Here is a 27,972-nt window from a genome sequence, read left to right as displayed (position 1 = left end):
TCACACTTGTTTGTTATGTATATAATTCCACATGTGTTAATTCATAGTTTTGATGCCTTCATAGTCATAAAAATAAAGAAAACTCTTTGAATGAGAAGGTGTGTCCAAACTTTTGGTCTGTACTGTATTTCAATTGAGCCTTACCTTTCAGGTCTCAGTGACCACTGCCGTGGCCTGTTCATCAATATGCCACAATGAAAGTTAACCCAGGGCCTCAAACCCCAAAATAATAGGGCAACATGGTCTAATAAGAGTCCATGAGCCCACGCCCTGACACCCCATAACCTTCTTGATATGTTGTAAGTATACCACCCATTACTATTACTACCACTACTATGAGGAGCATACGGTGAAGATGGATTTTAATATCTAGAGTGACATCACTTCCCAAGGGGCTTTCCTCCCACAGGGTCCTTTTCTTTGTTACTGCATGTGGTATCAACAAGGGGTCAATTAAATGAGCCTAAAAACATTAAATTAAAAAATAATAAGAAAACAGTCCCTCACTCATCATTTTATGCTCCCGTCCTCAGAAATACTGCAGCACTTATGTTGTTACTACACTACAACTCTCAACATGTGCATCTTAAACATACAAAAAGTCTATCCCAATGGATTGAATGCTTCATTCACCGGTCATTGTTGTGCATCTCTTAAAAAAATGGCAGCATCTACTACAGGCACTATGAATGGAGCAGACGCTCCAGACATTGTTTTCAGCCATCGTGAAGTCCTAAGGAAAGCAGAACCGGCAGGAAAGCTCCAACCACCAGCGTCATGCTCTCCAAAAGTCCTAGGCCTTGAGGTCTGTATTCTGATGCTCCTTGGTGTTGATGGTGCCCCCTGCCGCTAATCTCTGGTAACACGTGAACAGTCGCCACGTAAAGGAAAGTCCCGGCAGAGAACAACATCCCGTTTCCTGTTGCACTTAGTCTGTGCTGTAGGGAGCCCCCCGTCTGTGAAGAAAACAAGAAAAACAAAAATGAGTAATAGGTGTGGATGGAGGTATATAATAAACCTGTAATTCATCCCTATAGCCTGCTCCACCATTCTGTTGGCTGGGGAGCGCATTGTCCTCGGTGGTCTAGATGGTTATGGTTCCCATCAAGTGGTCTAGTTCTTTACCTTCCCTACCTACCTCTTCTTTCATCTTCTTTTCAGGTGATCCAGTCCTTTTGCCACTTCTGGATATCCAGGGATCAGTAGTGGTAGTCTAGTTGTTTAGGGGGTTATCATTAGAAGATTGGCCCGTATTGAGGTACATGAAAAGGTCTCGATGAGATCTGTCCCTGCGTGCAACCAACTTCTATGGTTCTATCGGTCAGAAGCTGATCCATCGACAAGAGATGGTATACCTCACTGATGGGAGGAATATCCTTTCAGGATCTGAGGTATAAATCTATATAGTAAGGCTAAGAGATGTCTATGAGTAACACCACCAATTAGAGGACAGATTATGAAACGCTCTGGATTATTGTCTGGTTGTCCTAAAAAGTTATCATCATGCAGCAGAACCTCAAGGATGACAATCAAAAGTAGAGCACTAGCACAATCTGCTCCTACCACTTGGCCTATGCTTAGTCTTCAGTTCCAGGTCTTCATTTTCCACTTACCATACTAAGAATTAAGTAAGTTGTTATTGTAAGGAGCGGAGCAGCTATTGAGAACGCCAGGAGATGCTTCTGAATTTGTTTCTTCTCTAATCCCGCATGCATGAGAAACGAGACCAGACCAAATGCTGCTGGTGCCTACAGAAGAAGAGTCAGAACAGAGTCAGCCATCTGTAATTTGATATCACACAGTGGTGTGGCTTTAAAGGACACCACCATTATTTATTTATTCTTTTTGTACAACAAATTTTTCATAAATGTATTTTGTGCACTTAGTTCCTCTGGGGTGGTCCTTAAAAGAACTACTCTTCATCCTTTCTTCACAGCATGAGAAGGTTTGCTTTGCAGCAGCTTGTCCCTGTCCTCTTCCTCTGCTCAATATTGGCCTTCTACACTTTCCTATTTTCAGTGTAAAAGCTGCTTATCTTGGTTCAGGCAGCACAATAGTGTGGTTCTTAAGCTGGCCATACACATAAAATAGCTGTCAGATGAACACTCATTCAACTGACAGCTATCACTCCTTAAGCCCTGCATAACATATGGACAAGCGGGCATGTGTTATTAATAGGAAAATGTGGGGATCTGCAGTCCGGCTCCTCTGGCAGCGGCCTATCACCCTGAAAACTAAAGGATTAGGTAGTTAAAATCTAATTGCTTGATTCTCATATCCCCCAAATCTGTTCAGTTATCTGCCGGTCAAGCATTTAAGCCACGGTGCCGCATCATAACTTAGAGTATGGTAAACAGAACATACCGGCCAAATTAAGCAAGGTGCACACAACAAACACCATAACAGGCTGCATTCACTCTTAGAATGAAATCTTTGTTACCTTGTGTAATATTACTGCAAAGAAGACAATAACTTGTACCGACACCTGAGAGGATGCAACGGCTGCTCCGAGGGCAACTCCATCGGCTATGGAGAAAAAGGGAAGGCTGTTAACTATATTATCAGAGTATGCACCCCAGACTGGTTTAAACTGAATACTAGTGCCACCAAGTGGTCAGATAGGTTTCCAGTTTGAAACTAGATAACTGGTGATGAAGGGTGGGAGAGGCTTGGCACCATGACCATCTTGTGTTGCACAGGAACATCCTTCTTGAATATAGAATATAACTACTAAAATACTGCTCCTATGTACAAGAATATAACTACTATAATACTGCCCCTATGTACAAGAATATAACTACTATAATACTGCCCCTATGTCAAGAATATAACTACTATAATACTGCTCCTATGTACAAGAATATAACTACTATAATACTGCTCCTATGTACAAGAATATAACTACTATAATACTGCCTCCTATGTACAAGAATATAACTACTATAATACTGCTCCTATGTACAGGGATATAACTACTATAATACTGCTCCTATGTACAAGAATATAACTACTATAATACTGCTCCTATGTACAAGAATATAACTACTATAATACTGCTCCTATGTACAAGAATATAACTACTATAATACTGCTCCTATATACAAGAATATAACTACTATAATACTGCTCCTATGTACAAGAATATAACTACTATAATACTGCTCCTATGTACAAGAATATAACTACTATAATACTGCTCCTATGTACAAGAATATAACTAATATAATACTGCTCCTATGTACAAGAATATAACTACTATAATACTGCTCCTATGTACAATAATATAACTACTATAATACTGCTCCTATGTACAAGAATATAACTACTATAATACTGCCCCTTTGTCAAGAATATAACTACTATAATACTGCTCCTATGTACAAGAATATAACTACTATAATACTGCTCCTATGTACAAGAATATAACTACTATAATACTGCCTCCTATGTACAAGAATATAACTACTATAATACTGCTCCTATGTACAGGGATATAACTACTATAATACTGCTCCTATGTACAAGAATATAACTACTATAATACTGCTCCTATGTACAAGAATATAACTACTATAATACTGCCTCCTATGTATAAGAATATAACTACTATAATACTGCCTCCTATGTACAAGACTATAACTACTATAATACTGCTCCTATCTACAAGAATATAACTACTATAATACTGCTCCTATGTACAGGAATATAACTACTATAATACTGCCTCCTATGTACAAGAATATAACTACTATAATACTGCCTCCTATGTACAAGAATATAACTACTATAATACTGCCTCCTATGTACAAGAATATAACTACTATAATACTGCTCCTATGTACAGGAATATAACTACTATAATACTGCCTCCTATGTACAAGAATATAACTACTATAATACTGCTCCTATGTACAAGAATATAACTACTATAATACTGCCTCCTATGTACAAGAATATAACTACTATAATACTGCTCCTATCTACAAGAATATAACTACTATAATACTGCTCCTATGTACAATAATATAACTACTATAATACTGCTCCTATGTACAAGAATATAACTACTATAATACTGCTCCTATGTACAAGAATATAACTACTATAATACTGCTCCTATGTACAAGAATATAACTACTATAATACTGCTCCTATGTACAAGAATATAACTACTATAATACCGCCTCCTATGTACAAGAATATAACTACTATAATACCGCCTCCTATGTACAAGAATATAACTACTATAATACCGCCTCCTATGTACAAGAATATAACTACTATAATACTGCTCCTATGTACAAGAATATAACTACTATAATACTGCCTCCTATGTACAAGAATATAACTACTATAATACCGCCTCCTATGTACAAGAATATAACTACTATAATACCGCCTCCTATGTACAAGAATATAACTACTATAATACTGCTCCTATGTACAAGAATATAACTACTATAATACTGCTCTTATGTACAAGAATATAACTACTATAATACTGCTCCTATGTACAGGAATATACCTACTATAATACTGCTCCTATGTACAAGAATATAACTACTATAATACTGCTCCTATGTACAAGAATATAACTACTATAATACTGCTCCTATGTACAAGAATATAACTACTATAATACTGCCTCCTATGTACAAGAATATAACTACTATAATACTGCTCCTATGTACAAGAATATAACTACTATAGAGGGGCGGAGTCTGACTGCTGACCTGAGCAGACGCATGTAAGAGAAGCTCCTCTACATGCAATCCAGCATCCTGGTTTATATCGCACCATAACCCAATAAATTATGGGGAAAGTTGGCAAATACATCCCTACAGATAAAACCGACTCTCCGAAACCGGTTAGAGGGTCCTCAGATATGGAGAAGTACCTGCAAAAGAAGACCTCCGGCGCGGTGTGTGAGGCGGCTAAGATGGCGCCGCGTGAACCAGACGAATGGTCACAAGAAACTGAAAGTGTCGCCGGCGAGCTAGAAGATGGGCCACAGCCAGCAGGCAGAGCCCCTATCTCACAGAAATTCCTCCAACAAGCTCTCTCAGCGGCGATTGCCCCAGTACTTCACGATCTCCATGAGATTAAAACAGACATCAAACAAATAGGGCACCGAGTGGAGACGCTGGAGGGGAACCAAGCAGCCATAACTACTTTTGCCCGCGCTTCAGGAGATAACACAGCAGCTTGTATGGACTCACTAGATAATGCCTTCTCTCTTATTGAAGACCAAGAGAACCGCAGCAGGCGGAAAAATATCCGGCTGCGCGGCATCCCGGAACAGCTGCAGCATGAGGAGTTACCTGAAGCAGCGGCCGCCATCTTCACCAGCCTCCTAGGATCAGAGAGCGCTGATGGCATTGAGATAGAGCGCATCCACCGGTCGCTCAGACCAAAGCCAAGGGAAGGCGAAAACCCCAGAGATGTCATCTGCGGCCTGCTAAAGTATACAGATACAGCGGCTATACTGAGAGCGGCCAGAGAGAAGAAGAATCTCACCTATGAGGGTGCTACTATCCTGTTGTTCCAGGATCTGGCGCCAACGACGCTGAACAAAAGGAGAGCCCTCCGACCCCTGACGGAGCACCTGCGCCATATCAAGACCCCATATAAATGGTTATTTCCGTTTGGCCTTACGTTTGCGGTCGGGGGCAGAAGATGCACCATCCGGGTTCCAGGAGATCTAGCTGCAGCGTGGGAGCTGCTTCAGACCGACCCGTTAGACATCCCATCATGGCTGCCATCGTCCGAGATCGGGATCCCACTGCCGGACCTGCCAGGGGTACAGAGGTGGACCAAGGCCTTACCAAAGAAGAAGATGGGCCCCAGAGCCAGGGACACATGATTCTCAAGGCATAGAAGTGAGCCCTAGAGTCACACTATTCGAGCAGTGAGTAATGAGCTTGGACTGTTATGAATATCTTTCTTCAGTTTTGCAAGCCCTGCAAATATTCATATGTTATATGTTTTATATGTTTTGTATATTTGCGGTATTGTCAAGGTTACATGAGTTTAATCGGATATTTATGCTCATGCCATGCTCAGGTACTACAAGTCCCCATATCATTATTATGTTATTATGTAATTAACATATTTACATGTTTCTTATAATGGGTTTGATATCCAGATATTTAATTGTATTGCACCAGGTTAGCTGGATCTGCTGGTTTCCCAAGTTAGGTTCAAGACCGTTAGGTCCCCCCCACATGCTATACATCAGGGGTATACTAGCGCAGTCCTGGTGTCAGCGCATTAACTGGGTGGACGACATACTGACTGTATGCTCCTTGATAGGAGTTGTCAGGTGTACCCACTCTAAGTTCTGTTATGTGGCCATGTTCCTAAGTTTTGTAAGGAATAATGGCTGGGTTCAGTTATATGGTTCCAAATCTCTTATGCACATCATATCTGGCTACGGTGGGAGGGTCTCATACATGCAAAGATGTCACTGATTAAATGTACATCCTTTAACGTAAGGGGGTTCAACACTCCGCAAAAAAGATCACAAGTTATCCGCCTGCTGAGGAAATACCGCACAGATATATGCTTTTTTCAAGAGCTGCACCTTAAAACCACGAATGTCCCCACGCTCCAGAAGGGATATTTTAATAATTGGTTCCTGAGCACTTTTGACAAAGCCAAAAGGGGAGTGGGCATTGCCATAGCAAAACGCATACCTTTTAAGATGTCAGCCACCCAGACAGATGCCGAAGGCAGGTTCATCTTTGTGAAAGGAGTAATAGGCACCCAACCTGTAACTCTGGCGAGCCTGTATAGCCCCAACAGAGGTCAGAAAGCATGGATCTCTCAGACCTTGCAGGTGCTCAAGGCTTTTGCTGAGGGGATCTGTATTGTAGGCGGAGACCTCAATGTGGCTCTGAATCCCAGTATGGACACCTCGGACGGATCCACTCAGCAAACACAGAGGACCTTGGGCTGTATCAATGCTCACATTGCTGATGCTAACTTAACTGACGCCTGGCGTTTGACGCATCCCACAGACAGGGACTATACCTTTTTCTCTGCTTCACACAATGTGTACAAAAGGTTGGATTATCTTCTGATATCAACCTCCTGTATTGACATGGTAGAACAGACAGTGATCGACCCTATCACAATCTCAGATCATGCCCCTGTTTCATTAGTTATGCATATTTCCAGCTTACCCCCCCAGTGTAAGCAATGGAGACTTAATGAAACTTTACTGGACAGGAGAGAGGCGGTAGAAGCGTTGTCAAAGAAGTTAACATGGTATTTTGAGGAAAACTTAACCCCGGAGGTTTCCCAGACTACGGTGTGGGAAGCACATAAATCTGTCATAAGAGGAGAATTTATTGCCCTGGGTTGCAAAATCAAAAGGGAGGGACAGCAAACACTACATTCCTTACTCAAACAAATTGCAGATCTTGAAGCCACCCATAAGAGGTCCAAAGCCTTGAAAATCCAACAAGAACTCCTCCTCATGAGGGTGAAACTGAAGGACCATTTAAATATATGCCACGCCAAAGCATATCAGTATGCACAGTTTCGGTTTTTCTCTCATGGGGACAGAGGTTCGAAATTGATGTCATCACTCATAAAACAACGGAAGGACACTATGTTCATCCCCAGCATAAAATCCTCAGATGGCAAATTACTGCATAGAACTGCGGACATAGCAGCGGAATTTAAAACTTTTTATCAGGGCCTCTATGGGCTAGATAAGGGCTCCAATAACCCAGATCCAACTGTAAACAATGTGATGGATGACTTCCTGACTCATTTAAAATTACCCCATCTTAGTAGCGCAGAGGGGTCCACACTGATTGCCCCAGTGACGGAGGAAGAAGTAGGGAAGGTGCTGAGGTCAATGCCCATGGGAAAATGCCCAGGACCGGATGGATTTCCGGTAGGTTATTACAAGAAATTTGCTAACATCTTATGTCCACAACTCACGAGTTGGTGTAACTCTCTCCTTACAGGCGGGCATCTCCCTACCCAATCTCTAGAAGCTACCGTGACTATTCTGCCCAAACCTGGAAAAGACCACACGCTCTGCGGGAGTTACAGGCCCATATCTCTTTTGAACGTTGACATAAAGGTTTGGGCCAAAATTTTGGCCACTCGCCTTAGTTCCTTTCTTCCTAAATTGATCCACCCTGACCAGGCTGGTTTTGTACCAGGAAGAGAGGGGAACCATAACTCCTGCAGAGTCGTCACGGCAATCCAATGGGCAAAGAAGCATGGTACCCCCCTGACCTTTTTAAGTGTGGACGCGGAGAAGGCCTTCGACCGGGTAAAATGGAGCTTCATGGAAAAGACCTTGCAGAGGTTCGGTATACCTGAACAATTCCAAAAAGCTATCATGACCCTCTACACCAACCCAAGTGCTAAAATTAGAGTAAATGGCACCCTATCACCCTCCTTTCCCATCTTTAATGGCACCCGGCAAGGATGCCCATTATCTCCTGCCCTATACATTTTAGTGATGGAGACCCTTCTCCAAGCCATTAGAGACCACCCTGGTATAAGAGGGGTTAGGGCCAAGAAAGACACAATTAAATATATTAACGTCGCCTATGCTGACGACCTCTTGGTGATGGTGTCCAACCCGGTCGAGGCCTTCCCGCATCTCCTTTCTCTATTCAAGCTATTTGGCACAGTCTCTAATTATAAAGTAAATTATAACAAGTCGGAGGTTATGAACATTACAGCCCCACCAAACAGTGTGTCTTCCCTTAAAGCTACAACACCTTTTAGTTGGCAGACTTCCCACATCACATACCTGGGAATTAATATCCCGTCTAAACTGGAAAACATTTTTAAGCTGAATTATACCCCCCTATTAGCTGACATACAACGCTTACTAAGTTCTCTTCGCATCCCATACACCTCATGGATGGGGAGGAAGAACTTGTTGAAGGCCTTTGTGCTTCCCAAAATACTCTATGTCATGCAGATGCTGCCGGTCTTCCTCCCCTCCTCCTTTTTTACACAGATCCGGAGATTATTCTCTACTTACCTGTGGGGGGGGAGGGGAGCTAGGATAGCATATAATAGACTGATTCTGAGGAAAACTCAGGGTGGATTTGCGCTACCAGATGTACAGTTATATTACAGGGCTATCCACCTTAGGCGCTGGATGCAACTACATATTCCTAACTGCGCAACGTTAGGTACTGCCTTAGAGACACTACAACTCTCTCAACCTCAGAGAGCAGCATTGTGGGGTCTGACTTCCACATCACTCCATAACCATGTACTTCTTAAAGGCACAAGTATGGTAATCAAACAACTCAATAAAGACCGCAGCTTGTTAGGAACACCCTCACTAACTATGCCAGCAGATCTAGCCCCTTTTGCAGTAAGACCTGCTCTAGTAAATACCTCACCAGCGTGGAATTCCCTAAGTGAGTTTACCATCAAAGCATATTTAGATGCTGCTCTAGGCAGTCTACCAGCTGATCATCCCCTTCACAAGGTAATGCAGTCCTGTAATTTTCTGGGTTTAGCTGATTTTAAGGCAGTCAGTAAGGCCCTAATAGATAAACAGATCCATAAACAAGATCAGACATGGTTCGAAAAAATTCTGTCCTCCAGCTCACCTCATAGTAGGCTGATATCTCTATTTTACCTAGGCATAAATACACCCCAAGCTAGGGACGCTCTTCTGTTTCTGAAAACTTGGGAGTCAGAATTAAACAGGTCTTTCACGGAGACGGAGGTTCTTAGGTTATATGCACATTCGCATGGCTTTTCCAGGTGCGTTAAAATACAAGAGCACTCTTTTAAAGTACTCACCCAATGGTATATGACACCGAGACAGCTGTTCCTCAGGGGTCTTAGCCCCAATGACCAGTGCTGGAGATGTAAAGATGGAGAGGGCACACTATCACACATTTTTTGGTCCTGCCCGCTGATTCAACCTTTTTGGGAGAAAGTTTCTAGAGCCATTAACTCAATTACAAACAAGTTGATACCCTTGTCTCCTGAGTTGGTTCTCCTATGGTTACCTACCAAGGCTCTTTCCCCCTCTAAGAATAGCTTAGCCACGCAACTGATCCAAGCGGCAAGATTGATAATTCCTCAGAGGTGGCTAAGTGCAGAACCCCCCACTCTTTCTCAGTGGATGAATAGGGTGGATCTCATACAACGCCTAGAGGAACTAGCTAGTTGGGAGAATAGAACACATGAGAAACATGCTAAAATGTGGAACCCCTGGTTACGTTATCGTCAGTCACACACGGCAGTTGCTTAATAAAGGTCACTTGACCCTTCCATTTCGTACTACCTCACTTTACCTCCATCATCAGGCTAGTTTACACTTTCTAAAGACGTGCTTAGAGATTTACATTACGGTTATATATGTTTAGTGAGGCCGTTGCCTTGCTGTTCACCTACAAGATATAATGTCCCTATAACCAAGTGACCGATGCATGTATTCAGTCATATAAGATCAAGAGATGTCTTCATAATGTTTCACGAGTGCCTAATATGTGTTGATTTGTCATACTTTACTTGCTCCACATTATGACTCCGACCTGTCTATTTGCATTATTCTTAATGTCTAGATATATGTGGGGGATGTGCCTATCCACCCTGGCTATGCAATGGTATATTTTACATGTCTTGACACTATAATGTAAGGTCTCTTGTGTAATTTACCTACTTCTTTTTAATAAAAAGAAAATTGTCAAAGAATATAACTACTATAATACTGCTCCTATGTACAAGTATATATCTACTATAATACTGCCTCCTATGTACAAGAATATAACTACTATAATACTGCTCCTATCTACAAGAATATAACTACTATAATACTGCTCCTATCTACAAGAATATAACTACTATAATACTGCTCCTATGTACAAGAGTATAATTACTATAATACTGCTCCTATGTACAAGAATATAACTACTATAATACTGCCTCCTATGTACAAGAATATATCTACTATAATACTGCTCCTATGTACAAGAATATAACTACTATAATACTGCCTCCTATATACAGGAATATAACTACTATAATACTGCCTCCTATGTACAAGAATATAACTACTATAATACTGCCTCCTATGTACAAGAATATAACTACTATAATGCTGCCTTCTATGTACAAGAATATATCTACTATAATACTGCTCCTATGTACAAGAATATAACTACTATAATACTGCCTCCTATATACAGGAATATAACTACTATAATACTGCCTCCTATGTACAAGAATATAACTACTATAATACTGCCTCCTATGTACAAGAATATAACTACTATAATACTGCTCCTATGTACAAGACTATAACTACTATAATACTGCTCCTATGTACAGGAATATAACTACTATAATACTGCTCCTATGTACAAGTATATATCTACTATAATACTGCCTCCTATATACAAGAATATATCTACTATAATACTGCTCCTATGTACAAGAATATAACTACTATAATACTGCTCCTTTGTACAAGAATATAACTACTATAATACTGCTCCTATGTACAAGAATATAACTACTATAATACTGCCTCCTATGTACAAGAATATAACTACTATAATACTGCTCCTATGTACAAGAATATAACTACTATAATACTGCTCCTATGTACAAGAATATAACTATAATACTGCTTCTATGTACAAGAATATAACTACTATAATACTGCCTCCTATGTACAAGAATATAACTACTATAATACTGCCTCCTATGTACAAGAATATAACTACTATAATACTGCTCCTATGTACAAGAATATAACTACTATAATACTGCTCCTATGTACAAGTATATATCTACTATAATACTGCCCCTATGTACAAGAATATAACTACTATAATACTGCTCCTATGTACAAGTATATATCTACTATAATACTGCCCCTATGTACAAGAATATAACTACTATAATACTGCTCCTATGTACAAGAATATAACTACTATAATACTGCTCCTATGTACAAGAATATAACTACTATAATACTGCTCCTATGTATAAGAATATAACTACTATAATACTGCTCCTATGTACAAGAATATAACTACTATAATACTGCTCCTATGTACAAGAATATAACTACTATAATACTGCTCCTATGTACAAGAATATAACTACTATAATACTGCCTCCTATGTACAAGAATATAACTACTATAATACTGCCTCCTATATACAAGAATATAACTACTATAATACTGCCTCCTATGTACAAGAATATAACTACTATAATACTGCTCCTATGTACTAGAATATAACTACTATAATACTGCTCCTATGTACAAGAATATAACTACTATAATACTGCCTCCTATGTACAAGAATATAACTACTATAATACTGCCTCCTATGTACAAGAATATAACTACTATAATACTGCTTCTATGTACAAGAATATAACTACTATAATACTGCTCCTATGTACAAGTATATATCTACTATAATACCGGCTCCTATGTACATTAATCATCTAGCTTTCTATATCTTATTATTATACACTTTACCATTCTGCAGATATTATTACAGGAACAGATAGATAAGAATAATCCGCTTTATGTGATTGTCTTATTTAGGATTTATATTTTATAGGTGACACACAAGTCGGTTATTGTTCGTCTATAAAAAACAAAACAAAAAAAAACAAAACACAAATCCTCCAAGATAAAAGCCCGGTACAGGCCCCGGTGTGATGGGAGATAATAGAGCAGATTAATGGTGCGGAGCCCGGCAGCTGTTATCAGATCGGAGACCTGTCCCTGGGATAACAGCAAGTGCAGTCATTACAGAATTAATCCACTTTGACCAGAACCTGCCCTGATAAGGGTTAATTACTCGTGTAATTCTCCCTAATTGATGAACACCAGGCCATTGCTATTCATTTTATTATATGGTCAGGTCGGGTTAATTAGGTTCTGGATTTAGAATTAGATTGTAGATTTATTCAGACCGCCACATCAGTAGCTTTTCCTTTAAAGGGATTTCCAGGGGAATATATTTAAAAAAAAAAAAAAAAAAAAAAAAAAAAAGGGGCAAAATGGGTTAAAAATACCAAATAATCATGACGCACCTCACAGACCATCCAGGGCCCGGCACTGGCTGCTCTGATCCCCCATCTGCATTACAGACAGGAAATGACTCGGACTACTCAATCAATGGACGTTGCGGGTCACTGCGGCACCCACTGCTGACTGGCTAAGTGGGCCATTTCCTGGGTGTCGGGCCTGGCACCAGGAAGTGGGGAGCAGTGGGGACAAGAGCAGCAGCAGGGGAGGAGGGGTCAGTGAGGGCAGCAGCAGTCAGTGTGGAGTGCGTCTCCACAGTTCAGTAAATAGAAGACAGATGGGCATGGCTAATGCACAAAACGGGCCACGTTACAGCTATTTAGCTAATAGAAATGTATGATTTCAGTAATTAAAGTATATTACAAAAATAGTCCCCAAAAATTATTACGGTTAGACTTGAAATTATTTTTTTTCCCTAAAGCAGAATTTCTTACTCCCAGATTGGTGGTCTTCTTCCTCTCTAGTGACCTTCTAGCACAGTCACTCCTTTTTGAGATTGTGTAGAAAAACGTTGCATCAGGAGTTCAATTGCCACCACAGGGGGGAAAAGGAATTACACGTTTCCTGCTGAAATCAATAGGTCAATTAGCGGAGTAGAGATCAGTGACATAGAGCATCTCTAATCCTGGAGGAGCTGGCATAGAGACGCTCTATGTGGCCGCTGTCTACCCCGGCTGATGGATGGGGGTCCTGAGCAGCAGACCCCCTTCCCCCTCTGTTATCTCACAGCTTGGTAATAGGGCTTCCATATGTCTGACATGTCCGTGGGAAAAATTATTGTACAAAGACTGAACCCACAAAAGATCAGACAAGACGACTGCAGAGACAGAGACATGGAGGGGTTTACTTGTATTGTGAAAGAAAACGGTCGCCCAAAAAGTGACGCCACTTCTACAGTTGTCTCCTATGGTTTAGAGACGCCCTTTATATTTTAGGGCTTGTTTGCATACGCATTGGGGGCTTCCTCCACAGACTCCATTGTATTGAATGGGATCTGTTCGGCTTAGTTCAGGTCCATTATCTGCCGACTTCGGCACTTCTGTAATTTTAATTGTTCTGCTCATATAACGGAAAACAATACCGCTGGTGCCTTATACACTGCGTGCAGAATTATTAGGCAAATGAGTATTTTGACCACATCATCCTCTTTATGCATGTTGTCTTACTCCAAGCTGTATAGGCTCGAAAGCCTACTACCAGTTAAGCATATTAGGTGATGTGCATCTCTGTAATGAGAAGGGGTGTGGTCTAATGACATCAACACCCTATATTAGGTGTGCATAATTATTAGGCAACTTCCTTTCCTTTGGCAAAATGGGTCAAAAGAAGGACTTGACAGGCTCAGAAGTGTCAAAAATAGTGAGATATCTTGCAGAGGGATGCAGCACTCTTAAAATTGCAAAGCTTCTGAAGCGTGATCATCGAACAATCAAGCGTTTCATTCAAAATAGTCAACAGGGTCGCAAGAAGCGTGTAGAAAAGCCAAGGCGCAAAATAACTGCCCATGAACTGAGAAAAGTCAAGCGTGCAGCTGCCAAGATGCCACTTGTCACCAGTTTGGCCATATTTCAGAGCTGCAACATCACTGGAGTGCCCAAAAGCACAAGGTGTGCAATACTCAGAGACATGGCCAAGGTAAGAAAGGCTGAAAGACGACCACCACTGAACAAGACACACAAGCTGAAACGTCAAGACTGGGCCAAGAAATATCTCAAGACTGATTTTTCTAAGGTTTTATGGACTGATGAAATGAGAGTGAGTCTTGATGGGCCAGATGGATGGGCCCGTGGCTGGATTGGTAAAGGGCAGAGAGCTCCAGTCCGCCAGCAAGGTGGAGGTGGAGTACTGGTTTGGGCTGGTATCATCAAAGATGAGCTTGTGGGGCCTTTTCGGGTTGAGGATGGAGTCAAGCTCAACTCCCAGTCCTACTGCCAGTTTCTGGAAGACACCTTCTTCAAGCAGTGGTACAGGAAGAAGTCTGCATCCTTCAAGAAAAACATGATTTTCATGCAGGACAATGCTCCATCACACGCGTCCAAGTACTCCACAGCGTGGCTGGCAAGAAAGGGTATAAAAGAAGAAAATCTAATGACATGGCCTCCTTGTTCACCTGATCTGAACCCCATTGAGAACCTGTGGTCCATCATCAAATGTGAGATTTACAAGGAGGGAAAACAGTACACCTCTCTGAACAGTGTCTGGGAGGCTGTGGTTGCTGCTGCACGCAATGTTGATGGTGAACAGATCAAAACACTGACAGAATCCATGGATGGCAGGCTTTTGAGTGTCCTTGCAAAGAAAGGTGGCTATATTGGTCACTGATTTGTTTTTGTTTTGTTTTTGTTTTGTTTTTGAATGTCAGAAATGTATATTTGTGAATGTTGAGATGTTATATTGGTTTCACTGGTAAAAATAAATAATTGAAATGGGTATATATTTGTTTTTTGTTAAGTTGCCTAATAATTATGCACAGTAATAGTCACCTGCACACACAGATATCCCCCTAAAATAGCTAAAACTAAAAATAAACTAAATACTACTTCCAAAAATATTCAGCTTTGATATTAATGAGTTTTTTGGGTTCATTGAGAACATGGTTGTTGTTCAATAATAAAATTAATCCTCAAAAATACAACTTGCCTAATAATTCTGCACTCCCTGTAGGACGACAAAGAGGCGTATGGTAAGATGAATTTCCTGAAAATCTGAAACAGGCCTTCCCCCCTACCATGTGGACCCTATCAGGCTCTAGGACCCATGTGCCACCCCCTAGAGCTATGCTCTTATTGGCAACCTACTGTATAATGCCAACTGGATATGTATCACTGCAAACAAGACGGATGAACGAGCCAGGAATTTGGCAAGTATGAGATAGATATGACATAGATAAATGATAGATAGATATGACATACAGTACAGACCAAAAGTTTGGACACACCTTCTCATTCAAAGAGTTTTCTTTATTTTCATGACTATGAAAATTGTAGATTCACACTGAAGGCATCAAAACTATAAATTAACGCATGTGGAATTATATACATAACAAACAAGTGTGAAACAACTGAAAATATGTCATATTCTAGGTTCTTCAAAGTAGCCACCTTTTGCTTTGATTACTGCTTTGCACACTCTTGGCATTCTCTTGATGAGCTTCAAGAGGTAGTCCCCTGAAATGGTCTTCACTTTACAGGTGTGCCCTGTCAGGTTTAATAAGTGGGATTTCTTGCCTTATAAATGGGGTTTGGACCATCAGTTGCGTTGAGGAGAAGTCAGGTGGATACACAGCTGATAGTCCTACTGAATAGACTGTTAGAATTTGTATTATGGCAAGAAAAACGAGTGGCCATCATTACTTTAAGAAATGAAGGTCAGTCAGTCAGCCTAAAAATTGGGAAAACTTTGAAAGTAAGGGCTATTTGACCATGAAGGAGAGTGATGGGGTGCTGCGCCAGATGACCTGGCCTCCACAGTCACCGGACCTGAACCCAATCGAGATGGTTTGGGGTGAGCTGGACCGCAGAGTGAAGGCAAAAGGGCCAACAAGTGCTAAGCATCTCTGGGAACTCCTTCAAGACGGTTGGAAGACCATTTCAGGGGACTACCTCTTGAAGCTCATCAAGAGAATGCCAAGAGTGTGCAAAGCAGTAATCAAAGCAAAAGGTGGCTACTTTGAAGAACCTAGAATATGACATATGTTCAGTTGTTTCACACTTGTTTGTTATGTATATAATTCCACATGTGTTAATTCATAGTTTTGATGCCTTCATAGTCATGAAAATAAAGAAAAAACTCTTTGAATGAGAAGGTGTGTCCAAACTTTTGGTCGGTACTGTAGATAAATGATATAGATATTTGTTATTATTATATGTAACACATGTTATAACCATTTATCACCTGCAGCGTGGATCACCAGTCCCAGTGTGGCCGTTATACTGGTACCAGCGGACATTCCTGTCCGGGGATCTGTAATATAATATAAACGGTACAGTAAGCGCCCAACTGTCAGAGCGGTCCAGGACACCAGCAATCACAGAGACATCACGTATATATGGAGACCCCCCCCCCACCCATCCTCATTCTGGAGATGGGGGGGAGGGGTTCATTGAAATCCACCTTCATAACCTCACCATGATAGGAGCAGTAGCTGCCGATCTGATCCACAATGAACATGAGGACAAATCCAGTCACCAGGAAGACCCCAATGAAGAAGTGCGGGGGCACAGAGCTGACCTCGGCTACCTCCTCCTCTGCAGCGGCCGTCAGGTTCACATTCACACATTTCACTGCAGAACCTGCAAAACACGCACGATGGTGCAGAATAAGACGGAGAAATCTAAACAGGCGCCGCTTATCAGATAATCGCAGGAAACTAGAACCTTGCGTTATCTTTTCCATAGGAATTATCTAATCCTTGTTCTTATCCAGTTACAAAAGCTGAAGAATAATAAAGCAACTGAAAATAATATGTTTAATCTGATCTTTATCCTGCAGGAGCTTTCTGCGCTCAGTGGCGCCCTCTGCTGCTTTCAATAAGCTGTGAAGGGGAAGAATATTCCCCCCCCCCCCCCCCCAAAACATTGTCAAAGGGAATGTATCATCAGATAATAACACTGTACTAGTCACCAGAACACATACAAAATAAGCTGCACTTCCTGTTTTATGAGATTTGCTATATAGACTGGAACAGAGTAAGCAGAGTCATAGCATTGGAGACTGGACAAGTTAATGACAGCGCTATTGTCCTGCTTGAGGCCTAGGTAACACAGGATAGTAACACTATGTATACAGATAAGGCTTGGTATGCAGCTCCCTTGTCCCTCCCTTGTCTATAGGGGAGGGGCCGCACTCCATCACTATTTCTCTTCTACTTAGGCAAGATTAAGAGCCCATAGTTATGAGAGTAAACATAAACTATACTTGTCAAGTCATGGATGGGGTACAAAATAAAAATAAAAAAAAGTGTCCCACTGTGAAGTCCTACATACACTTGGAGCCAGTCCAGTAGCTATACGATACTGACTTTTGGCTCATTGGCTTTGCTGTATAGAATGGGACAGAACAAGTAGAGTCATATTATTTGAGACTGGACATGTTTCTGACAGTGCTATTGTTCTGCTTGAGGCCTAGATAAGGCAGGATAGTAACACTGTATACAGCTAAGGCTCAGTATTCAACTCCCTTGTCCCTCCCTGGACTACGAAGGAGGGGAAACACTCCGATTACGATTTCTCTTCTACCTAGGCAAGATTGGTTGGCCATTGTTATCAGGGTAAAAATGATGGATGGGTTAAAAAAAAGGTGCCCACTGTGAGGTCCTACATCCACTTGGAGCAAGCCCAGTAGCTGTACGATACTGATACGATACTGCACTAGTCACCAGAATACATACACAATAGGATGGCACTTCCTGTTTTCTGCAGCTTTGCTATATAGACTGGGACAGAATAAAAGCAGAGACCTAGCCTTCAAGACTGGACAAGTTTATGACAGCGCTATTGTCCTGCTTGAGGCCTAGATAACACAGGATAGTAACACTATGTATACAGATAAGGCTTGGTATGCAGCTCCCCTGTCCCTCCCTGGTCTACGGGCAAGGTTCTGCACTCCATCACTATTTCTCTTCTACCTAGGCAAAATTAAGAGCCCATTGTTATCAGGGTAAACATGATCTATACTTGTTAAGCCAAGGGTGGGGTAAAAAGGCTCTCACTGTGAGGTCCTACATACAATTGGAGCCAGCCCAGTCGGTCTCTATTTTTTTAAATCCTGACACAGCACCACTCTTGTCTACAGGCCGTATCTGGTATTGCAGCTCAGATTTCTTTCAACATCTGTCATGTTTTTTTTAATATCATAATAAAACAAAATAATATAATAAAAATGTACAAGTGTTTGCTTCCCTTTCTTATTTTAATCACTTATGTCCAGGTTTAGGGTTCCTTTATGTCAGTGGTCTCCAACCTGCTGCAAAACTACAACTCCCAGCATGCTCGGAATTGTAGTTTTGAATCAGGCTGGAGACCACCGACTTAAAAAAAAGTTTGTATACAGGATTAGAAAAACATGGCTGCTTTCTTCCAGAACCAGCGCCCCACCTGTCCATGGGTTGTGACTGGTATTGCGGCCCATCTCCATTGATGTGAATTAGGCTGAACTGCAATGCCACCGACCACCTCTGGACAGTTGTGGTGGTCGTTCTGGAAAAAAAAGACGTTTATTTTTTTATTTATTTTTTATTCTGGACAACCCCTTTAAGAGTTATATATTTCTCTCTCTCTTCCCAGTCCCACGGCCGCCAGGGACTGTTTGTACTGGCTCCGACATCTTTAGATGCCAAGTGGCTGTCCAGATACAACAAAGCCGTCTGAAGCATTGGTTTTCCTAACCTTTGGAGGAGCCGTCCAGCAGTTCAATCCCTTCTGGTATAATTATAGCCAGCGCCGTCCCGCAGAGTAATCCGGCTCCCAGGACGCTCACAAACTGCAGCTTTTGCTGGAAGAAAGTTGGACAGACGTCAGTGACGGGGCCCTCGCAGATAGTTCTGTAATGTCTCCTTTCTGTCGGAGATCAGTGGCGCCGAGTAGTATGGTGGCCGCCTATCTCCAAAGTTCTGCAAAAGCGATGAAGATGTTGGTGATGAAAAGCTTCATTTAAATGCAACCTGCGGCCCTCCAGCTGTTGTAAAACTACAACTCCCACAATGCCCTGCTGTCGGCTGTTCGGGCATGCTGGGAGTTGTAGTTTTGCAACAGCTGGAGGGCCGCAGTTTGAGCATGCCTGCATTAGAGCAATAGGTTACCTTGTTTGCAATAGTATGCACGCCCTTTATGAAAGCACTTATCTAAATACCTTATGCTCTCCAGTACATAACCTGTCGAAGCTGAAAACGATACCTGTTGGAGATCAGCAGTGCCAGATAGTATGGTAGCCGCTTATCTCCAAAGTTAAAGGGGTTGGGAGAAAGTTAATACAAGCCACTTACTAATGTATTGCGATTCTCCATATTGCTTCCTTTGCTGGCTGGATTCATTTGCCCATCACATTATACACTGCTTGTTTCCATGGTTACGACCACCCTGCAATCAATCAGTAGTGGTCGTGCTTGCACACTATAGGAAAAAGTGCCGGCCGGGGCTGTGGGAGCGCACACATAGGCCGATGCTTTTTTTTTTTTTCTATATTGTGCAAGCACGACCACTGCTTATGGATTGCAGGGTGGTCGTAACCATGGAAACGAGCAGTGTATAATGTAATGGAAAAATGAATCCAGCCGGCAAAGGGGGCAATATGGAGAATCACAATACATTAGTAAGTGGCTTGTATTCACTTCCTCTACATGGTAAATGCTACTTGCTGAAGTGAGACGGCCCCTTTTAAGCAAAAGCAATGATGATGTTGGTTCAATTTAACTGCAGTGGAGAAATATACTGACAGTTTGTGCAATAGTATACACACCCTTTAAGGAGGCCATGTTCTAACGAGCATATTCTCCAGTGCCTCTCCTCTTGAAGTGGAATTTTTACCTGTTGGAGATCAGCGGCGCCGCATAGTGGGTTTGCTGCTTTTCTTCAAATTTATGGTAAAGCGATGAAGACGATGCTGGTGACCTGCTTCATTTTTTGGCATTGGAGCAATGTGTTAACTTGTTTGCAATAGTATACATACCCCTTAAGAAAGCGACTATCTAGCTGCCATATGCTCTCCTTTCTAAGTCAAAACATTACCTGTTGGAGATCAGCGGCACCGGGTGGTATGCTACCTGCTTATCTCCAAAGCTATACTGAAATGATGACTATGCTTCGATAGATTAACTTGTTTGCAATAGTATACAAACCCTTTAAAGACGGCCATGATCTAACTAGCATGTGCTCTCCTGTACATCTCCTTGTTGCCTGCTGGAGATTAGCGGTGCCATGTAGACCGTTTGCCGCTTTTCTCTAAGCTTATGGAAAAACGATGAAGACGCCGCGTGTATTAACGTGTTTTCAAAAGTATACACGCCTATTAAGAATGGCACAAGCTAAGGTCTCATGCACACAAACGTATTTTATTTCCGTGTCCGTTCCGTTTTTTTTTTTTTCGGACCATATGCGGAACCATTCATTTCAATGGGTCCACAAAAAAAAAAAAAAAACGGAAGTCGCCTCGTGTGCATTCCGTTTCCGTATGTCCGTATTTCCGTTCCGCAAAAAAAATGTCCTATTAGGGTCCATTCACACATCCGTAATTTGGGTCCGCATTCGTTCCGCAATTTGCGGACCCATTCACTTTCAATGGGGCTGGAACGGATGCAAATCCACATTTCCTGGATCCGCATCCGTTTTTTTCGGGATCCGCATCCGTTTTTTCGGGATCCGCATCCGTTTTTCGGGATCCGCAATTTCGTTCCTGGAAAAAATAGAACATGTCCTATTTTTGTCCGCAATTGCGGACCAGAAAAGGCATTTTCTATTATAGTGTCTGTGATGTGCGGATCCGCAAAACACTTACGGACGTGTGAATATTGTCCACATCACGGACAAGGGTAGGACTGTTCTATAGGGGGCCAGCTGTTCCGTTCCGCAAAATACGGAATGCACATGGATGTCATCCGTTTTTTGCGGACCGCAAAATACATACGGCCGTGTGCATGAGCCCTAACTAGCACGTGCTCTGCAGCAGCCGCTGAACACATTCACAGAATCCCATTCAGGAGGTGCAGGTGGCGGCTCTCGTACATCCACGCGGCGGGGGGTGAATATTTTCGCACAGGAGAGTCGGGGTCGAGCTTTGTTCTCCAGAAGCTGCTTTTATATTGTAATCACACAGAAGATTCCCTCCGTTGTCGCTTTCACAGCCTGACCCTTCAAAGCGGGTTTTAAAATGAAGGCAATTTCAAAGACATTTCACCCCGGGGCCGTTCTATAATATCGCTGCCGTCCGCGGAGTGTCAGCCATTGTGTCCGCGAATGGCGATAATTGGCTCATTAATGCAGACATATGGAGTCTTCTCCTTCTGAGCTTAAAGAGGTTCTCCGGTAACACAATGAATTTATTTTATCTACCTAGATCTAATCTGTTTAAGGGCTCATTAATTTCACGGGGGGCCACATAGCGCGCCGTCCGCATCCGCGCGTCCGTTCCGGACAGACAAAGAAGACAGAACATGTCCTGTTCTCGTCTGTTTTTGCAGAAAAAGGATAGGACATTTCTATTGAAGTGAAAAAGAAAAAAAATCGCAGCATCCACATGACCGTATTTTTTACTTCAATATTCGTTTCTACGGGGCCGCAAAAAACGCGTGCTGCCAGTATCCGCATGTCCGTTCCGCAGCCTCGCAACAAGAGACAGAAGGTGTCATGTTCTTGTCCGTTTTTTCTGACAAACATAGAAATTGTTACAATGGCTCCGCAAAAAAATCCAAAAAACAAAACAAAACGGATGTCATCCATACTTTTTGTGGAAGTGTTTTGCAGACCGCAAAATACCTATGGCTGTATGAAGGCGACACAATTTGACACATCCGCGGTTTCTACACTTTGTTCCGACATGCTTGACAAGGGAGCGGGTGGAGCTTAGTGGGACGGGGGCGGACCTAACGTGTGCCATTTTTAGTGTTCCTTTAAAGGCGCTTTCCGAGATTTTGATATTGATGAGCTATCCTCAGGATGTGATCGGTGGGGGTCCGACGCCCGAACAGCTGTCTGAGGCCTCCTCGCAGCTCACCAAGCACAGCGCCATTCATGGTATAGTGGCCGTGCTTGGTATTGCAGCTCAGCCCCCCCCCCGATTCACTTGAATGTGACCGAGCTGCACTTTGGCCAATGAATGACAGATAAACGTGACGTCACTGGTCTAGGAAGCTCAGCCGGGTTCCGGGAGTTGGACCCCAGCCTATCTGATATTGATGACCTAGTGTAAGGATAGATATCAAAGTGTTGGAGAACCCCTTTAATCTCCCTATAGAGAAGATTCGGCATCTTTTTTTTAGCCCTTACAAGATTGCTGCCATTATATTTTGTACTGTTAATGACCTCGCACTGTGCTGCTCCTCAAGTGCCAAGTCCATCCCCCGAGGAAGGTTAATGCATCCACCCTTGACCCAACTGAACGTGATTTACAGCCTTTTGATGGAGTTAAAGGGTTATTCCCATTCCAGGCATTCATGGCGGACACCATGGCGGACAGGTATTCTCATCACAACCAAGAATGTCAGGTTGATCATCATGGACCTGACAGGTTATGGGGTCTGTCAGTCACTGTATGGCCACCATCTACTGTCAGGACGGCAGTCAGATCTCCGATACCTCCCCATCACATGATGAGATACCTACAAGGTGCCACCCAACCTATGGCCAGCCCTATAACCCCTGTACAGCTTCTGCTTCCTGTGGACAAACCTATCACACAATCTACAGTGATGACTAGGAGGGAGTCAAAGTACAATTACTGACACAGGCTTTACAGCAGCCGCCTGACGTCATTGAGCTGGAATGGAACCATTCGATGTGGGTTGTATTATACTGGTCTGATTAGACAGATCTGAAGAGTCGGGAGGTATGGACGCAGGCATGACGTCTGCCATCCCACTGCTCAGTACGGGTGAAACTCGAAAAATTAGAACATCGGGCAAAAGTTCATTTATTTCAGTAATGCGACTTAAAATTAGAATTTTGTGAAAAGGTTCAACATTCCAGACTCTCGTCAGCTAATTAACCCATACCCCCTGAGCAAAGGGGACCTGAGATTGTGACTTTGGGGTTTTCATAAGCGGTAAACCGTAATCATCCAAATTATAACAGATAAAGTCTTGAAATCTCTCACTTTGCCTGTAATCAGTCTCATATGTTAGTTTCACCTTTTTAGTTGCATTACTGAAATAAATGAACTTTGCACGATATTCTCATTTTTCGAGTTTCGCCTCGAGTTGGACTCCAGTGCAGTAGTTAAACCAGTTTATTCTAAGGCTACTTTCACACTTGCGGCAGGACGGATCCGACAGGCTGTTCTCACCCTGTCGGATCCGTGCTTCCGCTATTTCGCCGTGCCGCCGACTCCGTCCCCATGGACTATAATGGGGGTGAAGCTCCGGCGCAGCGCGGCAGTGAACGGCGAAAAGGCCGCCAGACTAAAAGTCCTGCATGTCCAACTTTTTAGTCCGGCAGCCTCTCACCGCGAACTGCCGTACTGCGCCGGAGCTCCGCCCCGTCCCCATTATAGTCAATGGGGACGGAGCGGCGGTTCTGGCGGTCCGGCGAAATAGCGGAAGGACGGATCCGACAGGGTGAACAGCCTGTCGGATCCGTCCTGCCGCAAGTGTGAAAGAGCCCTAAGAGTGAGGCCAATTAGTCCAGGATCTAAACAAGGATCAGGAAGAAACCACAAACCGACGAGCCGCGGTCTGTTCACTAGTCATGATGTCACCTAGAGACAAGCAGGATCCTCTCATTCTCTCCATGTCTAATGTTAAACCAGTAAAGGGTGTGTATACTTTTGGAACCTTTTTTTTAATTTTATTTTTTATTGCTCCAATATTGCTGCAAATAGTTTTCCTTAAATTTTGTTCTACCGTTTTGCGCCTGCAGCTCCCTTGCAGAGCTCTGCGTCACCATGGTGACAGACTACAAGCCTAGTGTAGTCAGATCCTGCAGCCTCTTCTCCTACCATCTGTCCGTTCACCTAGGTCGTTCTCTCTTCTGGCAACGTGTCATGGTGCGGCACACGACTAGGATGTGTATACAGCAGGGAGTCGCTGAGCTGCACGACATCTGCGCTCCGCTGATTACTGTACACGGATCCATTAATCCTCCACAAGAGACACAAGCAAACATCATCAGGATGAAGCAACATTCACGTGGTTACAGTTAGACTCCGGATACCAAAGCTAATAGGAATAATACATTTCCCACCGTTTTGTGTCTACAGCTCCTGGCAGACCTATGTATCTCCATGGTTACAGGCAATAAACAAACTCTGTTTCGTCTCACCCCGCCGTCGTGTTACCCTACTCCATCTGCCCCATCTTCTACTTTCCAAAGAAGAAATCTGCCCCCTCTTACGCTTTATGTAGATGACCAAAAGAGGGCGTTGACTGCACGATCAGACTACAAAGGGCTTGTTTGTAGTCTGTTACCATGGAGACACTTAGGTCTGTATAGGAGCTGTACCCACAAAATGAGAGGCATTTTGTACCCACAAATTATTTATTTGTTTGTTTAGCAATTTGGCTTCATTTTTTTTTTTTATATGTTACATGTACTGGAGTAATAAATAAAAAATAAAACCTTGCTGCAAAAGTCTACACACCCTTAAGGCCAAAAACAGGTTTATCGGTTCTAATACGAACAGAACCTTGAAACAAACTTCTGATCTGGTTCTTCTATTTGGTCCCTTAGGCCTCCTGCACACGAACGTGTACGTCTCGAAAAATTGCGGGCCACAATGCACGAACACCAACCGTGGGGCAGCGGATCGCGGACCCATTCACTTTAACGGGTCCGCGATCCGCCCCGTTCTGCAAATAGATAGGACATGTCCTATCTTTTTGCGGAACAGAAGTACGGGACGAAACCCCACGGAGGCACACCGTAGGGTTCCGTGCCGTGCTTCCGTTTCGCACCATTCCGCATCTCCGGATTTGCGGACCCATTTAAGTGAATGGGTCTGCATCCCTGATGCAGAATGCCCACGGAACGGCGCCCGTGTATTGCGGATCCGCAAATGCGGTCCGCAATACGGCCACGGAGCGCACACGTTCGTGTGAAAAAGAGGCCTTAAGGCGCAATATTCCCCTGAGCTCCAGACGAACAGGTAGGAGGCGCTGGGCATCACCTGTCCTGTCCGGCTTCCTGGATTATGCTCCATAGAGATCATTACTATGGCGGCTCTTTCTAATAATCCCCTTGTTGTCAGCAGTAGACCTCTTCACCAGATATACTGTATGCAGACAGATGACGGTATACAGCTCGCCCTGCTCTAAGGACGGGTTTATTATACACTTGGCGGAGATCCAACTTGTGATCAGATTACTATAATTATTACAATAATTGTGAATAGTTTTGCCCACACAGCGATTATAGTATAGAGCAGGGATGCCCAACCTGCGGCCCTCCAGCTGTTGCAAAACTACAACCACCCTCCATTCACTTCTGTGGGAGTGCTGAAAATAGATGAGCGCCGGCTTGACTATTTCCGTATTTCCCATGGAGGTGAATGGAGCGGTGGCTGCGCTTGCGCTGTAAGCTCGCTCTTCAGTCGCTTTTATGGGAGATCCGTCGCGCTTGCTCGGCTCTTTTCGGAACTCCCATAGAATTGAATGGAGGGCCCACCACATGGTGTGCTCTCCTTCACTTCGGGGGTCCCATTCTAGAGGTGCGGGTCCCAGTAGTGCGAGATGGGACAACCCCTTTGAGTTACATTTTGTGATATTGTGAAGCCCAAAAGTGAGAGGATCTGACTTAAAGGAGTTATCCAAGAGAATACGACAGACCTCGCAGAGTGGCGGCTCCTCGGCGGACATCATACCCGGTCCGCGCTGCAGGGCTCGGTGTCTGACGCTTATATGTAGGAATAAATGACCGAGTCATCTGCTTCTCTGTGAGGAGGGAGCAGGGAAGCTACTGAGCATGTCCGTCCACCTCTGAAGGCAGGAGAAGGTGGACCAGAAGGATAAACAGCAGGGGGCGCTACCATGTACTGTATAGAAACAACCAAATGATATTCAGATCATATTTATAGTGCAATAATCCTTTACTTTATTCATTGCATAGTAATACTTCTCATGGGATAACCTCTTTAAGATCTCTGCTGGCTGTCAGTAAACGGATGAGAAGCTGTCCTCGGTCCTGCGGCCATGAAGCTTGTTATGGTTTTACTTGTGGCAAACCGAAAAGGACCCCCACCGATCACAATAAGGGGGGATCCAGATTTCCCCAAACGAATGGAGCTGCAGGTTGAGGATGCGTGTCCGCCGCTCCATTCAAAAGGCGGAACATGGGCTCCCGTTCTAGTGATTGGCGGGGGAAGGGGGGCCCAAAGTAGTCAGTTCAGACACTTATCGGATAGGGGATAAGTTGTCGTCGTGGGGCAGCCCCTTTAAAGCTGGGGCTACGTGGCCATTGCGGGATCGCAGTGCAGCCAAATAAAAGTGAACGGGGTCGCAATGCGACGTGCAAGCTGCCGCAACGCGACTGTCGCGGTAAATCCAGCAGGTTTGGATTTCTTGTGACTGTCGGGTCACCGCAACTTGAGGGTCAGACTGTGACCCCAATCATTTACAGCAGGAATGCCCAACCTGCGGCCCCCAACTCCCAGCATGGCCAGACAAAACTGCAACTCCCAGCATGGCCAGACAGTCTACAGCAGGGCATGGTGGGAGTTGTAGTTTTACAACATCTGGAGGGCCCCTGGTTGAACATCCCTGATTTAGAGTAATTGCAAAGCTGCAGTCAACACTTCGACCCCCAGTGACCAAGTAGCCCCCCACATTTATCGCATGGTCGTCGGTGGTCCAGCTTGTCACCGACTTGTCACAGACACAGTGATATTGATACATTGTACCAGAAACTTCTGACGGATACATTGTAACAACACCAGCAGCACAACATTCCACGACCTCTGCCCTAGAGATTAACCCCCTCCCTTCCAGCAGGAATAACACACTCACCTCCGAAAGTTTCACAACCAAAGGTATCAGACCCAAGAGAAAGCAGCCCAGGAACATGCCCAGGGAGATGAGGAAGACAACAAGCAGCCCGTCCATGCTGGCAGAGAATTCCACAAGGGAGGCAGCACACAGCTTCACTTCATCTCCAAGGGGAAGTCCACAGAGAGCTCCTCACAGAGCACAGGCTGCTCCCTCATGCTTCACACGTCGCCTCCTTCCACCCAGCAGCCAACAACTGAATGGAAACTGAAGCCTCAGCTTCAATAGA

The 27,972-nt window shown here is 43.3% G+C and overlaps 1 protein-coding gene across 1 annotated transcript; it reads right to left on the bottom strand.

Moving 5' to 3' along the window:
• Positions 1 to 131: 131 nt before the first annotated feature.
• On the bottom strand, positions 132 to 27,972 carry LOC120999600 (zinc transporter ZIP9-like). Its single transcript, XM_040430557.1, has 7 exons — positions 27,705 to 27,972; positions 19,447 to 19,552; positions 17,188 to 17,352; positions 16,955 to 17,023; positions 2,441 to 2,526; positions 1,614 to 1,748; positions 132 to 956 (listed from the first exon to the last, which is right to left on the bottom strand). The coding sequence occupies exons 1-7, from the start codon at positions 27,798 to 27,800 to the stop codon at positions 717 to 719; spliced, it is 897 nt and encodes a 298-aa protein (XP_040286491.1). The 5' UTR covers positions 27,801 to 27,972; the 3' UTR covers positions 132 to 716.

Source organism: Bufo bufo, chromosome 4, assembly GCF_905171765.1.
Source record: "Bufo bufo chromosome 4, aBufBuf1.1, whole genome shotgun sequence".
In the NCBI taxonomy this organism is placed as follows: domain Eukaryota; kingdom Metazoa; phylum Chordata; class Amphibia; order Anura; family Bufonidae; genus Bufo; species Bufo bufo.
The sequence above is the reverse complement of the archived record's forward strand: the minus strand, read 5'-3'. Positions and strand labels throughout refer to the sequence as shown.